At 43.7% G+C, this 15,695-nt stretch overlaps 1 protein-coding gene across 4 annotated transcripts in view; it reads right to left on the reverse strand.

Moving 5' to 3' along the window:
- The window catches only part of RTN1 (reticulon 1), a 253,834-nt gene that overhangs the window by 217,871 nt on the left and 20,268 nt on the right, over nucleotides 1-15,695 (reverse strand). Inside the window, exon 3 of one of the 4 annotated variants that reach the window (XM_062181364.1) lies at nucleotides 11,011-11,019. The exons of the other annotated variants lie outside the window; for them this stretch is intronic. Coding sequence (XP_062037348.1) covers nucleotides 11,011-11,019 — 9 coding nt within the window. The remainder of the gene's footprint in view (nucleotides 1-11,010; nucleotides 11,020-15,695) is intronic. 4 annotated transcript variants of the gene reach the window in all.

Genomic DNA, 15,695 nt, shown 5'->3' on the forward strand with positions numbered 1-15,695 from the left:
CTGCTAATGTGTTTGGGAATTCAGGAGAAGATGGCTCAACACCTGGATGGAGTTTCCAGATGCTAGCTTCAGCTCTGACCTAGGCCTGGACATAAAGAGCATTTGAGAAGTAAACCAGTGGATGAGGTCTCTTTTCTCTACGTCTTGCTCTCTCTCTGCCCCTCAGGTGCATACATAAATAAATACATAATTTAAAATGTGGTTATTAGAAACTTAAAATGCTGGAATTGATAAAGATTTTGAATTACCTTTGATGTATTTCCATTTGATTTTTTTTACTATGCAGATTGATGTTTTACAAAACCACAATAACTTTTGCTAATGGACTCAACTTTTGCTTTTTCAAGCTTTTAAAACCAAAGTAAAAGAAAGTATTTTAGAGGGTGTCAAAGGATAATGGCCCAACATTTAACCTCAGTTGCTCAGAAGAGTGGGTTTTGCTTGGTGGAGGAAGATTTATCAATCCTTTGTGTTCCTCTGAGTTGTTTGACTGTTTGTAATATGCAGGCATTACTTTTAAATAACAATGATTGCAGTAATAATGAATGAAAATCATAATACATTTTATGAGTTGAAGATAATGACACACTACATCTGTATTCGACGTTTTCCGAGGGAGAAAAGATTCATGTAATCAATTAAAAAGTATTACTTTAAACTAATAGACACAAAGAACTTTAATTTCTGGTATAAGCTGAGTTGCATCTGGAGACTCATATTTGTTAGAAACATAATAAAATACTGGTAAAAAAGGCATAATGACCATCCACTCAAGTGAATTCACTTGATACACTAATTCCATCGAGGACTTCCTGTCTTTTTGATTCACAGGGAGGAATTTCAAGTGAAAGGTCTGCAGGGTTTTGCTATTAAAATTGTCTGGAGAAAGCTTCTCTGTGTTTTGGGTTAATGCTGTTCCCTTACTTTAGTAGTATTTTCTACTAAAGAGCAGAACTGACTATGCTAGCGTACAAAATTAGCCTTTTTAGCAGCAAGGGCTACACAAATACAACTGGACCATTATGGAGGGAACTCAGAATATCTGAGACAAAGACAGATCCACGAGAGATTTTCTAGATCAGAAACACAACTCCATGTCATTGATCTTGACTGTCTTCATTGATTGTGCCTAGAATGGTCAAAAGCGACATGAGATTCTTTATACCTTCTCAATTTTCACACAGAATCAAATCTTGAATGGCCATGAGGCCTACAGTTATGTACCCTAAAGAATTCCAGCAGATGAAGTAAATTAATATTTCGTTATATAACTTTTTAAGTCTTTATATGTACTCTATGCCAGAAACATTTGAGGTCATCTACATACTGTATAGTGAGTTATTTTTTTAAATTTACAGGATATTTTCAATATTTTCTGATATAATTAAATATTTTTCATCAACATGCTTTTAAGCCTTCCCCCTATTCCATCCTTTAGATGTGTTCCTTTCATCAAGTTCACTATCATTAGGGGCTGGCGCTGTGGCACTGTGGCATAGTGGGTTAACGCCCTGGCCTGAAGCGCCGGCATCCTATATGGGCCCGGTTCTAGTCCTGGCTGCTCCTCTTCTAATCCAGCTCTCTGCTTTGGCCTGGGAAAGCAGTGGAAGATGGCCCAAGTCCTTGGGTCTCTGCACCTGTATGGGAGACCCAGGGGAAGCTCCTGGATCCTGGCTTCAGATTGGCACAGCTCCGGCCATTTCGGCCATCTGGGGAGTGAACCATCGGATGGAAGACCTCTCTCTCTCTCTGCCTCTCCTCTCTCTGTGTAACTCTGACTTTCAAATAAATAAATAAATCTTATAAAAGTATCATTGAACTTTATTTTTTCCCTTTTTTTTTGTATTTAAATACCCAAATACAGATCTTACTTTTCTAGTTATTTTTTTTGGATGATTTTTCTGGACATGGAAATGCTGGATTAAAAATGTGAATAATTTTAAGGCTTTTGATACATAATTTCAAGTATCTTTTCAAAAAGATTGTTCTAACATACACTTCCAATAACACTGTATGAGGTTTCATGTTTATACTAAAAAAACCTTGTGTATTATTATTAAAACAATTTTCATCAGTTTGACAAGCAAAAACATTTTGATTTAATTTTTGATTGCTACTGAAGCCAATTTTTTGGTTATGTTTGCTGCCATTTGCATTATATGAAATCTTAGTTCAGATCATTTACTCGGATCTCTGTTGGAGTGTTCTTGACCAAAGTTCTTTATATTTTAAGAATTAATGTTTCCATTACACACACTTACTAATACTTGTGAGTTTGTCATGTGATGTTTTCAATGGTACTGATGCATTAGAATTATTGTGTGAGTGTGTGTGTTCCAATCTATCACTTTTCCCCTCCCATTGCTTCCTTCACTTTTATGTCTGAAAAGATGAAATGGTTTAACTAAGTGAAATCACAGCATCAGCTTTGACACGTGGATAATGTTTAATAAAAGTGCCTATCAATGCTATTTAACTTAAATTCCTGTTCCTTGTTACACGTGCTAAGCAAAAATAACCACACACACTTGGAAACATAAGCTAAAACAAATTGAAAAATGAAGGCATGTGTGATTGAGAAGGGTATCTATGACAAGAGAGCGAGGCCATGTGAGCAGAGTTTCCCTAAAGTAAGATCCTAGGAGAAACACAAAATTCACGGAGCCCACATAAATGATTAGACAAACTTCACAAAACACAGCCACTGGAGTTTGGACACCGGCGTCATTTGTTTTCCAGGCCTTCAATGTAAAAAGCAGCAATGACAGTACAGAGAGTCTTTTACAAACACTGTAAAGACACAAGAAAAAAAGGGGGGGATTTATTTTAAGAAAATAAATGGGTTAAGATTTAGGTCAAAATCCCAAGATGATCTGTGTTTGTCCTTAATTTGCTCCATGAACAAGGCTGCTTTGAGAATCTCAGCATCCGCTTGGGACTCCCTCGCTCCCTGCCTCCCTGCAAGAACGCGGCTGCTTTAACAATGGAGGAGCGAGTCCTTCTGACCAAAAGAGCAAAAGCTAGTGGGCGAGCGTTCTCACAGGCACAGAGGCGCAGGTCTTACAAACGCAACTTCTGATGTGGAAGGGGGACCAAAACAAGACTGTAACAGATGCCTTACAGTTCACATGCAAAGAAGAAACCTGTGTGTGGTGCACAAAAATTGTTTTACAACAGAGAAGAACGACAGTAAAGGGGGCAAGACACAGTGACAGGATCCAAACGCCCTGGGAATATGGAAAAACTACATGGAATACTTGGAAGTCCAAGGGCAGAAAATGTTCTGCTTCTGACTGCCGCCTTATGGTCTCCCCAGGATTTCGCCAAAGAAAACCAGCCATTCATTCACCCATTCTTCCATCGCAGAGATACGCTGAAGGCTCTCACGTGCCACGCATTGTTCTAGGCACTAGCCGACAGCAGTGGGGATCAGACAGAGCCTCCAGGGAACAGGAGGCCTCCAATCACCAGGAAGAACCGAGTCTTCACAGGCGAAGTTCACTGAGGTTGCTGAATGCCTTACCATGTCGACCAGAAATAAAGTTAGCTTTTAACTCCCTTTTCCCAGACTTTATTTTATTTTATTTTTCGACAGGCAGAGTAGACAGTGAGAGAGAGAGACAGAGAGAAAGGTCTTCCTTTTGCCGTTGGTTCACCCTCCAATGGCCGCTGTGGCCGGCGCACCGCACTGATCCCAAGCCAGGAGCCAGGTGCTTCTCCTGGTCTCCCATGAGGTGCAGGGCCCAAGGACTTGGGCCATCCTCCACTGCACTCCCGGGCCACAGCAGAGAGCTGGCCTGGAAGAGGGGCAACCAGGACAGAATCCGGCACCCCGACCGGGACTAGAACCCGGTGTGCCGGCACCGCAAGGCGGAGGATTAGCCTATTGAGCCACAGCACCAGCCAGACTCTATTTTTTTTGACACCTAAATATTTCTTTTTTTTTTTTTTTTTTTTTTTTGTTTAAAGATTTAGTTACTTATTTGAAAGAGTTACAGAGAGAGAGAGAGAGATTCCATCCACTGGTTCACTCCTCAAATGGCCAGAGCTGGGCCAAGCCGAAGAAGCCAGGAGCCGGAGTTTCTTCCAGGTTCCCATGCGGGTGCAGAGGCCCAAGGACGTGGGCCATCCTCTACTGCTTTCCCAGGCATTTCCATTAGCAGGAAGCTGGATCAGAAGTGGAGCAGCCAGGACTCCAACTGGCACCCATATGGGATGCAGGCACTGCAGACAGTGGCTTAACCCACTGTGCCACGATGCCTGCCCCTCCCAGACTCTATTTAAAGTTTCCTCATGTTATCTCTTTTGCCTAAAGGTAATAAGTCCTAGGGTAGTGAAATTCATGGGGACGGAAGGTAGAACAACGGTTGCCAGGGTTCAGGAGAGGGGAGTTTTCCTTGTCAGAGTTAGTCCTGGAGACGGATGGTGGTGATGGCTGCACAAAAGCATGAATGCACTTGACATCACGAACTGTACACTTAAAATGGGAAAGGTGGAAAACATGTGTATTTGAATGATTAAAAATAATATTTAGAAAAGATAAATGGTTCGGGGAAACTAATAAATCCTGTTTTATTTAATAAATTATCAAACAAGTCAATATATTATCAAGGATCTTTCTGATATATCCTGTTAGCACTTGGAAAACTTTATTTTCCTTTCTGATAAAGATTTAAGGGCAACAGCACTGTGGCATAGCAGGTAAAGCCGCTGCCTGCAATACAGGCATCCCATGTGGGCTCTGATTCGTGTCCCAGTTGCTCTACTTCCAATCCAACTCCCTGCTAATGGCCTGGAAAAACAGCAGAAGACAGCTCAAGTGCTTGGGCCCTGGCAACCCACAAGGGAGACCCAGAAGAAGACCCTGGCTCCTGGCTTTGACCTGGCCCAGCTCTGGCTATTGCAGCAATCTGGGGAATGAGCCAGTAGATGGAAGATCCCTGCCTCTCTGTCTGTTCTTCTCTCTATATAAATAAATATATATATATAAATATCAATATATAAATATATACGTAAATAAATAAATAAATATATCTCTTTCAAATAAACAAATAAACCTTAAATAAATAAATACAATATCTTAAAACTTAGGTTAAGAGTGGCCATTTAGGCTATCATCCAAAATCAGAAAACAATAAATGTTGGTGAGGATGTGAGGGAAAAGGCACCCTAATAAAGTGTTGGTGGAAATGTAAACTAGTACAACCTTTATGGAAGACAGTATGGAGATTCCTCAGAAATCTGAAAACACATTCACCATGTGACCCAGCCATCCCACTCCTAGGAAATTACCCAAACCAAACAAAATCAGCATATGAAACAGTTATCTATACCCCTATGTTTGTTGCAGCTCAATTCACAATAGCTAAGATATGGAATCAACCTAAATGCCCATCAACTGATAACTGGATAAAGAAAATCTGGTATATTATACTATGGAATACTGCTCAGCTATAAAAAATGAATGAAATTCTGTTTTCCCAACAAAATATATGCAACTGGAAACCATTATACTTAGTGAAGTAAGCCAATCTCAAAAAGACAAGTATCATATGTTTTCTCTGAGACATGGCAGTTAACACAGAATACAAAAAAATCTGTAGGAATGAAATCATCTTGAGAAATCACTGTCGTTTTTAGCCCTTGTTTATACTCCTGTGGAACTGCGGTCTTCCTACTTTTTACTGGTTAAATATTATGGTTAGTGGTGAATTAAGCCTGAATATAGAGTGGATTAAAATTATGGCTTTGCGACCAGTGCCGTGGCTCAACAGGCTAATCCTCCGACTTGTGGCACTGGCATACCAGGTTCTAGTCCCGGTTGGGGCACCGGATTCTATCCCGGTTGCCCTCTTCCAGGCCAGCTCTCTGCTGTGGCCCGGTAAGGCAGTGGAGGATGGCCCAAGTCCTTGGGCCCTGCACCCGCATGGGAGACCAGGAGAAGCACCTGGTTCCTGGCTTCAGATCAGCGCGATGCATTGGCCGCAGCGGCCATTGGAGGGTAAACCAATGGCAAAAAGGAAGACCTTTCTCTCTGTCTCTCTCTCTCTCACTATCCACTCTGCCTGTCCAAAAAAAAAATATATATGGCTTTGCAAAAATTAAGAGAAAGGGAAGAATGGAGGGAAGGAAAGGGATTGATTGGGAGAGGGAGAGGAACAGGGAGGGAAGTAGGGTTATCTTCTTAGAACTGTACCTGTGAAATACATGAAATTTGTTCTCTTTATATGAATAAAAATCTTAAAGTATTTTATCTCAAAAATAAAAAATAAGATTAAAAACTAAAAAAAAAAAAAAAAAAAAACTAAAGCATGGTCGTTTAGCATAGGATTACGATGCCCACGTCCCATATTGTAGTGTCTAGGCTTGATTGCCGGCTCTGGCTCCTGACGCCAGCTTCCTGCCAGTGCAGGTCCTGGGAGGCACCAGGTGATGGCTAAAGTAAGTAGGTTCTGCCACCCAGGTAGGAGGCTGGTGCAGCACTCCTATCTCCCAGTCTTGGCCCAGCCCCGCCCCAGGCGGCCACTGGGAACATGTTGGGAGTGCACCAGTTAATGGGAGCTCTTTCACTCTCTCCATCTCACAAATAAGTAGATAAGTTCTAAAACAATTAATATTTATAGATGAGAAATAATGAGATTATAAGAACGCAACTGTGTGATCAACCTATCATCAGTCAGAACAAGTTAATGTTTCTCCTCATCAGAAAGTGCTAATGAAATCTACAACGAAAGTGAAATGTGATCACTTTATAAATGAACTTGACATGGTAGATTTCCTGCATCTGTTCAAAACTGAGAGGATTCACAATCTGCATACTGTACGCAGCGTTACAAACGCATCGGCTTTGTGACTCCTCACGGTTTCTCTACATCTGTAGAATCGATATTGCTGATGACCATTACCTTAAAAGTAAGTTCAGTGAAGCAGGATTTTAATATTAATACAGTGCATCTGCAATGGAGTGCTATTATCTTTGAAAGTGTTTTTGCATTGATTTTCTCTTCCTGTATCCACCATCTTTCACTTAACGTCACTGTCCACCCACGTGTCTGATCTAGAAACTAAAAGGAGTAGGTCTCTGTCATCCACAAGCTCCGTCCGCTGTATTTCATTAAATCCCCACCCTTCCTGCCCTCCACTGCCTCTGTGCCATCCAGCGTCCCGGGGAGCCTGCTGCGGACGACTCCACCCTGCCAAGCTCACTGAACTCCGCTCCACTGCCAGAGGGCAAGAACACCCAGGAGAGCTCGTGTGTGGATGGGAACACCTCAACGGACGCTCCAGGAAACCTAACGTTCTTAGTCTGCCCGTACTCCTCTTGCCTTTCCAGGGAGGACCAAGGCACACACAGAAGTACCTGCCCTTCAGCACTACAGCGCCGTTCCTTCGTATGCACTGAGCCCTCTCCCTAGAAGCTTCCCCCACTACAACTCCCCAGCATATGATGTCATTCAAGACCCAGTAAGGCAGCTGTTTCGGGGGCTCCTGTGGACAACTCGATAGAGCAGAAAAACAAATGCCTATATTCCAGAGCTATCCAAGAGGTCTTCAGAAAATTCATGAAAAAGACACAGTATGAAAAAACCATGCATGCATTTCAAACATTTCGCGAGCCAAAATAAATGTATCTTTTAATTCTGTTTGTCCATGAATTTCCCCAAGTGCCCTCCTAATTGCATTACAGTTGATTAGGACTGGAATTATCAACACACAGCTCGTGAAGGCACTACATAATAAAATCTGAACTTGGAACAAAGGCAGAAAAGCTGAGAACTCTCCTACTAGCCTGGATGTCTGGGGGCCATAATGGGATGGGAACCAAGTTGGGACACCAGAGTTCGGTGCAGCTGAAGAACGTAGATGATGCTAGAATGGGAGTGCTTCAGCCGTGCCATCTTCCTGACTCCTTCCTGGCTGCAGCTTCACCCGAGCTTTGGGAAGGAAGGAAGTAGAAGCAGAATGCCCTGAGAAGATAAGCCCCAGTCTCTCTGTCTTCTCACTTCTACCCAGAGCAGATGTCACTCAGTGAGCCGCACTCCTGCCATCCCAGCACCCACACCCATGCTGCCACTGTGTGCATACACATGTGTATATATACACACACACGTGTGCACCGCACATATCCACTGCCTTGTTCCTGAGCACCGAGCACCTGCCCAGACACCTTTCTGTCCAGTTGCCAACAAAGTATGCAAAATGGAAAAAGAAGAGGAACTATGTATTCCCAAGACATGTGGAGGTAGCCTAGGCCCACAGTGCAGGGAATTTATCTAAAGTCTCATATTTTAAAACTGCATGTTAGGGGCCGGCACTGAGGCGTAGCGGGTAAAGCCACTGCCTGCAGTGCTGGCTTCCCATATGGGCACTGGTTTGAGTGCCAGCTGCTCCACTTCCGATCCATCTCCCTGCTATGGCCTGGGAAAGCAGTAGAAGATGGCCCAAGTCCTTGGGCCCCTGCACCCATGTGGGAGACCCGGAAGAAGCTCCTGGCTCCTGGCTCCTGGCTTCAGATTGGCGCAGCTCCGGCCATTGCAGCCATCTGGGGAGTGAATCAGCAGATGGAAGACTTCTCTGTTCCTCTCTCTGCCTCTGCCTTTCAAATAAATCTTTAAAAACAAAACAAAACAAAACAAAACAAAAAAAAACCCTGCATGTTATTTTCCTCCTGAATGCACCCATTTGTTTGTAACAAAAATACTGCTCTGAATGGCTTACTCCTGAAGAAAACTGACTTTGTCCAGTCTGAGTAATTTTGGGCCTCAGCTTGGTGTCTGCACCCCTGTCCCAGGCTGTGCAATTCTGAGAGCCATGTGCACCCACAGGGAAGCAGCCACTCTGAAGAGACTGACTCTGCTTCTGAAGAAGGAGTAATCTGAAAGTTTCAAAATAAATGCAGGTGGGCCGGCGCCGTGGCTCAATAGGCTAATCCTCTGCCTTCCGGTGCCGGCACACCAGGTTCTGGTCCCGGTCAGGGCGCCGGATTCTGTCCCGGTTGCCCCTCTTCCAGGCCAGCTCTCTGCTGTGGCCCGGGAGTGCAGTGGAGACAGAGAGAAAGGTCTTTCTTTGCCGTTGGTTCACCCTCCAATGGCAGCGCGCCGGCCGCGGCAGCCATTGGAGGGTGAACCAATGGCAAAGGAAGACCTTTCTCTCTGTCTCTCTCTCACTGTCCACTCTGCCTGTCAAAAAAATAAAAAATAAATAAATAAATAAAATAAATGCAGGTGAAGGGCTCTGCAGCCCCTCATCACTATTCTAGAGACCTGGAGAGTCTGGCTTATGCACTCTGCTAGTAGTAGCATGCAGGGCTGTTCTCTCGCAATAGTCCTCCCCAGTGTCTTAGCTTGCTTATTTCCCATTCTTCAGAATGTAGCTCCAGAACCACCTTCAGTAAAAAGCTTTTTCTCACTTTTTGTGTAGATGCTGGACTTGGCATTATGTTCATGTTTCTAGCATATCTCCCCTCATTGTAATTGCTGGGGTGGCCATTTGGTGCAGTGGTTAATATGCCACTTGGGATGTCTGGGCTTTGCTTCCAAATCTTGCCTTCTTGCGATGGCTCAAGTCCTTGGGTCCCTGCCACCCACATGGGAGACCAGGACTGAGTTCCAGGTTCCTGGCTCTAAGCTTTGGCTGAGTATTTTAACTGCTATCCAAAATGTGCCCCCCAAATAAAGAGGGTTTTTTTTTCAAACTTTATATCCATAATACTTAGCATAAAAACTGTCATACATAAGTGTAAAATAACAAATAATTAGTCCCCATGTTTTCTAAATTGTCCCAATAATCATTACATCATAAAATATTTTTTCTACTTATTTTCAAGTACAAAATGATTAATCATGTTTCCATTTTATTAATCAGAGATATTTTATCTAACTGTGCCCATAAATGTAATACATGAAAATAATTTTTAAATGTTATATTGCTTGTTAGATTGTTGCTATTCTGACTTGCTCATGTGGACTCATACAAGCTTTAGCCAAAGGTGTAAAACCTCAATACAGGTTTAAGACCCCTAACCTGAAAATCCAAAATTCAAAATATTCCAAATTTGAAGCTTTTTCAATGCTGATATGATGCCAGAAGTGGAAATTCCACACCATGAAACTTTGTTTCAGGCACAAAGTTATTAAAAACATTGCATAAAATTATCTTTAGGCAAAACATATAAGATTATATTAGTCAACTTTTGGTAAGTTTAACTAAGATACCAAGAGGGCATTATAAGAAGGACAAGACTTTACTGCAACTTAGAGTTTGGGAGGTTCACAGCCCAAGATCATTACCCTACTGGCCTGGCTTCCGGTGAGGGCGACGGATGCCTAATGTGTGTATGGAGGATCACACGGTGAGCCAGGAAGCACAGAGACACAGGGAGCACATTCTTTCTCTACCATCTACGGCCTCTCCCTATACTGTCAACATGATTTGATCACAGGTCTCTACCCTAGCAACATAATCCACTCCTATAACGTCCCAAAAGCTCTAACTTCACGCACCACAATTGGATGAAACCTCTACTCTAATTCATCAGCCATTGACATTAACCTATTAACTGTTAACATGAAACTTAGGGGTTCAAATATCTGCATGATTTTGGGAGCAAATCCCACGCAAATCATAACAAAGGTATATATGAAACACAAGTGACTTTTCTATTTAGACTATTTAGCCTCACTCTCAGGCTATCTCATTATGTCTATGCAATTATTTCAAAATCTGAAATCAGAAACACTTCTTGTCCCAAGCATTTCGGATAAGGGGTAGTCAACCTGTATTAACAATCTATAAGTATCAGGTCAGGCATTTAGCAGAGTGGTTAACATGCCACTTGCAATATCCATATCGCATATCTGGGTGCCTTGCTTTGCTTTGAGTCCTGGCTCTGCTCCTGAATCCAGCTTCCTGCTAATACAAGCCTTGGTAGGCAAAAGCTGATGGTGCAGGTCTTCGGGTCCACACCACCTACTGATCGAGTTTTCAGCTCCTGGCTTCATCCTGGCCCACCCCTGGCTGCTGTGGGCATTTAGGGAGTGACCAAGTAGATGGGAGCTCTCTCTCTCTCTCTCTCTCCCTCTGTTGCTCTTTCATATAAATTAAACAAATGATGTTTTAAATGTCGGGGTAACACCTCAAAGTCATTGTATAGGACTTAGTGCACAACAGTTCCTATTTTTACTATAAGATCATGGGATGCTGAGTAAAGGAATGTGAAGAATACTAGAAATAATCAAGTTCAACTTCTCACTCTAAGAGAGCCTCCTCTGAAACCTGCCTGAGACGCCTCTGCCTGGATCCCTGGAGTGACGGAGGATGCCCGCCTTCCTGTATGTCCAGAACCCACACACTTTCCTGGTCACATGAAGAGACAGCAGCACACACAGGCAGGGCTGAGCGGCCAGGGGGGAAGCTGGCACGGAGCACCCAGCTCAGGAGGCTCTCAGGAGGTGGGCCTAAGGCCTGGATTTGCTGCCAACCCCACGTGAAGACTTCAGCCAGGCCATCTTCAGTGAGACCCCTGAAATAATTATTTTACCAAGCCTAAATCTGCTTTTTTCTTGTCAGTTCCGGCTGATGTATTAAAGTTGTCAAGATGCAGAATTCCAGCACAAACACAAAACAAAACAGACAATGACACTGACAGTGCAAGGAGTCGGCTTTGCCAGCATTTGCTACAAAATAAGCAGATGGTATGCACTTTATTGAGATTATATTTCAAAAAATGAGAAATTTCTTAAACTATCTGTCTTTTTTTTTTTTTGCTGCAAATTGAGAATACAGTTGCAAAGCTTTCATCTGGGGCTCCATGCCTATATTACCAAACACCAGACACACAAAGTACTACTTTACTACAATACATGTATCTTTACAAACACACACACACACACACACATACAGTGCATACATAATCTACACTAAGATAACTAAGATCTCAGGTTTTCTTTCACTTTTAATGTTTATTTATTTTCATCTACTTGAAAGGCAGAGCCACAGAGAGACAGAAACAGAGACCTTCTATCCACTGGTTCACTCCCCAAATGCCCACAACATCCAGAGTTGACCAAGCAGAAGCAAGGAGCCTGGAACTCCATCTGGATCTCCTACATGGACGGTAAGGGCCAAACACTGGGGCCATCAGCTTCTGCCTCCCAGGATGCACTAGCAGAAAGCTAAATGAGAATCAGAGAACCCAGGACTCAAACTGGCACTCCAGCATGGGATGCAGGCTTCCCAAGCAGAGACTTGGCCCACGGTGCCGCAACACCTGCTTGCCCATATATCACCATTTTCAGTAAAGCTTTTAAGATCCGCTTCATTAGAGCTTTTTCACTGTAAGACTGCTCCGACTTTGAAGGGCTAGAACTGAACTGAAAAAACCATGGTGCAGACGTTTGCACAGTGGTTAAGATGCTACTTGGAACACCCACATCCCATATCATAATGCATGGGTTCAAGTCCTAGCACTACTTCCAATTCCAGCTTCCTGAAGACCCTGGGAGGCAGCAGGTGATAGCTCATGTCACTGGGTCCCTGCCACTCATATGGGAGACTTGAACTGAGTTCCCAGCTCCTAGCTTCAGAATGGTCTAGCCCCAACTGTTCCCAACATTCAGGAAGTAAATCAGCAGAGAAAAGAGATCTGTCTACCTCTCTCTCTCTCTCTCTCTCTCTCTGTCAACCTTTCAAGAAATAAATATGTTTCAATAAATAAAACTTCATAAAAATAAATGTTCCTTTAATAAAATACCACAATGTCTTAATGTATTACTGTCCACAGTTGAATAAAAGGTCATTCATCATTATAATTCACATTATTACCAGGAAACGAAGCTTTAACTTGCAATGGTCCCTATCTCAATGCAACAGCCCCTGCCTGAGGGTGGTGTACCAGATGGCCCGCCAGGTGGTAAAAGGAGCACCATGAGCTGCAGTTTTGTCAAACTAACCTCAGCACCAACTACTGCAATTTATTAAGTCAATTCTCAGGATAACTGAATGCCCTGCCAGGGACATCCATCTAATTAGTTTTCAAAATGTTATCAGAATTCATGTGTCATCGAATAGCTTCTGTCATAATGTCAAGAATTAGTTTATCTTTTCACGTTAGCATTTCATAGAGTTTTTAAAGAAATTCCAGGTGGTATAACATGAATATTTTTGCTGACTATTCACATAATTTATATAAATAGTAGCAAGAATTTATATTGTATTTAATTTAAGACTGTCATGTGAGTTATATATAAAAGATTCAAACCCTACTTTTGAAGTCTGAATAGTCATTGATTCTGTAAACTTGAAAAGCTTTTGAAAATGTTCTACAATCCCAGGCTCAGTATGATATTAAGACCATATTATGTAGCCAAAGGAAAATGAAATAAATTGTAAAATTCTGAGACTTACATAATAGAAACTATTGGAGGGGCTGGTGCTGTGGTGTAGTGGGTAAAGCTGCCACACGCACTGGTGACATCCCATATGGGGGCCAGTTCAAGTCCCAGCTGCTTCACTGCCGATCCAGCTCTCTGCTATGGCCTGGGAAAGCAGTAGAAGCCGGCCCAGGTGCTTGGGCCCCTGAACTCGCATGGGAGATCTGTTAGAAGCTCCTGGCTCCTGACTTCAAACTGGCCCAGTTTCAGCAACTGCAGCCATTTAGGGAGTGAACCAGCAGATTGGAGACCTCGCTCTCTGCCTCTTTGTAACTCTGCCTTTCAAATAAATAAATAAATCTTCAAAAAAGAAAGAAAGAAGAAAGAAACCACTAGAGATATAGGCCCTATCTCAAGGGGCTGGCAGTCTAGACAAGGAAAAACAACTTTCACTGCTTCTCAATACAATACCAACAAGTAAATGAACACAAATCAGTATTTATGAGAGCATAGGTAGAAGCCCAAATCCTTAGCTGACTATTTGAATACCTCAGGAAGGCTAGGGTTTAAATAAATACTGTTGGAAGGAAACAGAATTATGCAAATCAGTTGTCACCCCTACTCAGATTAACCAAATGAGGGTTCAATCCTCTGCTACATATTCAATAGGCCACTGGGTCAGAAAGCTGATCTATGAAGGTGGATGTCGTGTTTATCACAAGGCCTGCCTGTCTAGCACCACGTGCTAAACAAATGCTGACTCTCATCACTTTTACCTATTTCCTCTCCCTGTTCTCCAACCAAGACATAGCTATGGTTTTATATGTGAGCATGGTAAATGAAAAACCAATTAACTACCTCTTATTGCTATCCAAACAGTGCGCCTGCAGATCTCAGGGCTAGCTGTGCAGAAGGGGAAAAGATGTAAATAACCCCTTGGGTCTGAGGGCAAACCCTGAGCTACCTTCTCCTCCATTTAGACAAAGGTATTGCAAGGCCCCTGGAAAAGCCCTAGATGGAGGAAGGAACATTTCAGCCCACAGGGTGGGCTCAGCCACGGTTTGATTCCATGCAGCTTGGGGTTGAGAAAGCCCAGGACCATCCTGCCCAGAATCCCACCTACAGCTCCCACCCTGAGCTCCTGGGGCCTGCTGGGTCACTACCTTCAAAAGGTCTCCTGAGGTTAAAGGATTCTGCTTGTTAGTACAGAGCAATCATGTTAACCCTGGCCAGACAGCAGACTGCTCAGTACTTGGGTAAAACAAAAAAAAATCCTCAGTAACTATGCTCATGCCCAGTACTGTATCAATACTGTGGCCGCCATGTAAAATTAGAATATCCAATCAAATGGATGCATGTAGCCATATAAGGAAGACAAAGAGGCTAAAACCATCTATAAGGAAACACTGCTCTTTGTTCAGGGCTCAGGATTTTGGATAAGAAATTCCACCTGGGTCTTTTGCCGGCGTAGTAAGACTACTTCCTGGTAAAAGGCCTTGGTGTCTTGTCTCCGTACACGAATCCTGCTATATTTTTCTGGGGGCTCCTCTGGCATCAGACGGTGGGTTCTTCGCCTCCTTTGTCTCCAGAGGTGTGAGGCGTCTGGCTTCAGCGGTAGAGTGAACGCCCTTGGTGCCAATGGACCACTTGCTCCAAGGGGAGTAGCTCTCCTGGCATGCAGGGACTCCAACATGGGGAGCACAAAGAACCCAGTGGGCACAGGAACTAGCCTCAGGAGCACCGCCCATCAGAACAGGTAAGAATCCGGGTTCAATTGGTTTGGAGGACCTGCCACGGGTGGTAGAAGGGAAGCCGCGTCAACCCCCAGAGTTGCCCTAAGACACCAGAGTGGAGAACTGAGACGCAATCGCAACTCTCAGGTACCAGGTGGCGGACTGGCAACTTTCTCCAGGGCTCCCAGCTCTGACTGGCAGAACCGAGCTTGGCAAGGAGCCAGGAAGACTGTGGGTGGCCTGAGGGCCACACAGGGGCCAGGGCCCTGCAGGGACAGGGCATGAACAGGGCAGGCTCTACGAATTCATAGGATCTGTAAAGAAAAATCCCATCAATGGCTTCCAGTGAGTGTCCTGCTGTCGTCACCTGTCCTGCAGCAGGTGGGAGGGCAGGTGCCGGAAGCTGGGGGAGACAGTCTTCCCTGCTCTTGGGGCTTCTTCGGGGTGCCCGTCTGCCTTGGTGCTGAGTGTTCACAGATGTGCTCTGCATTGGTTGTCATGGCCTCCCGCATGGGGTCGGGTTGGTCTTGCAGGGCGGGAAGCTCGTGACCAGACAGCCTTGGTGACATGGTACTGTTAGTGGAGATGGTGA

Source organism: Lepus europaeus, chromosome 22 (genome assembly GCF_033115175.1).
Source record: "Lepus europaeus isolate LE1 chromosome 22, mLepTim1.pri, whole genome shotgun sequence".
In the NCBI taxonomy this organism is placed as follows: Eukaryota; Metazoa; Chordata; class Mammalia; order Lagomorpha; family Leporidae; genus Lepus; species Lepus europaeus.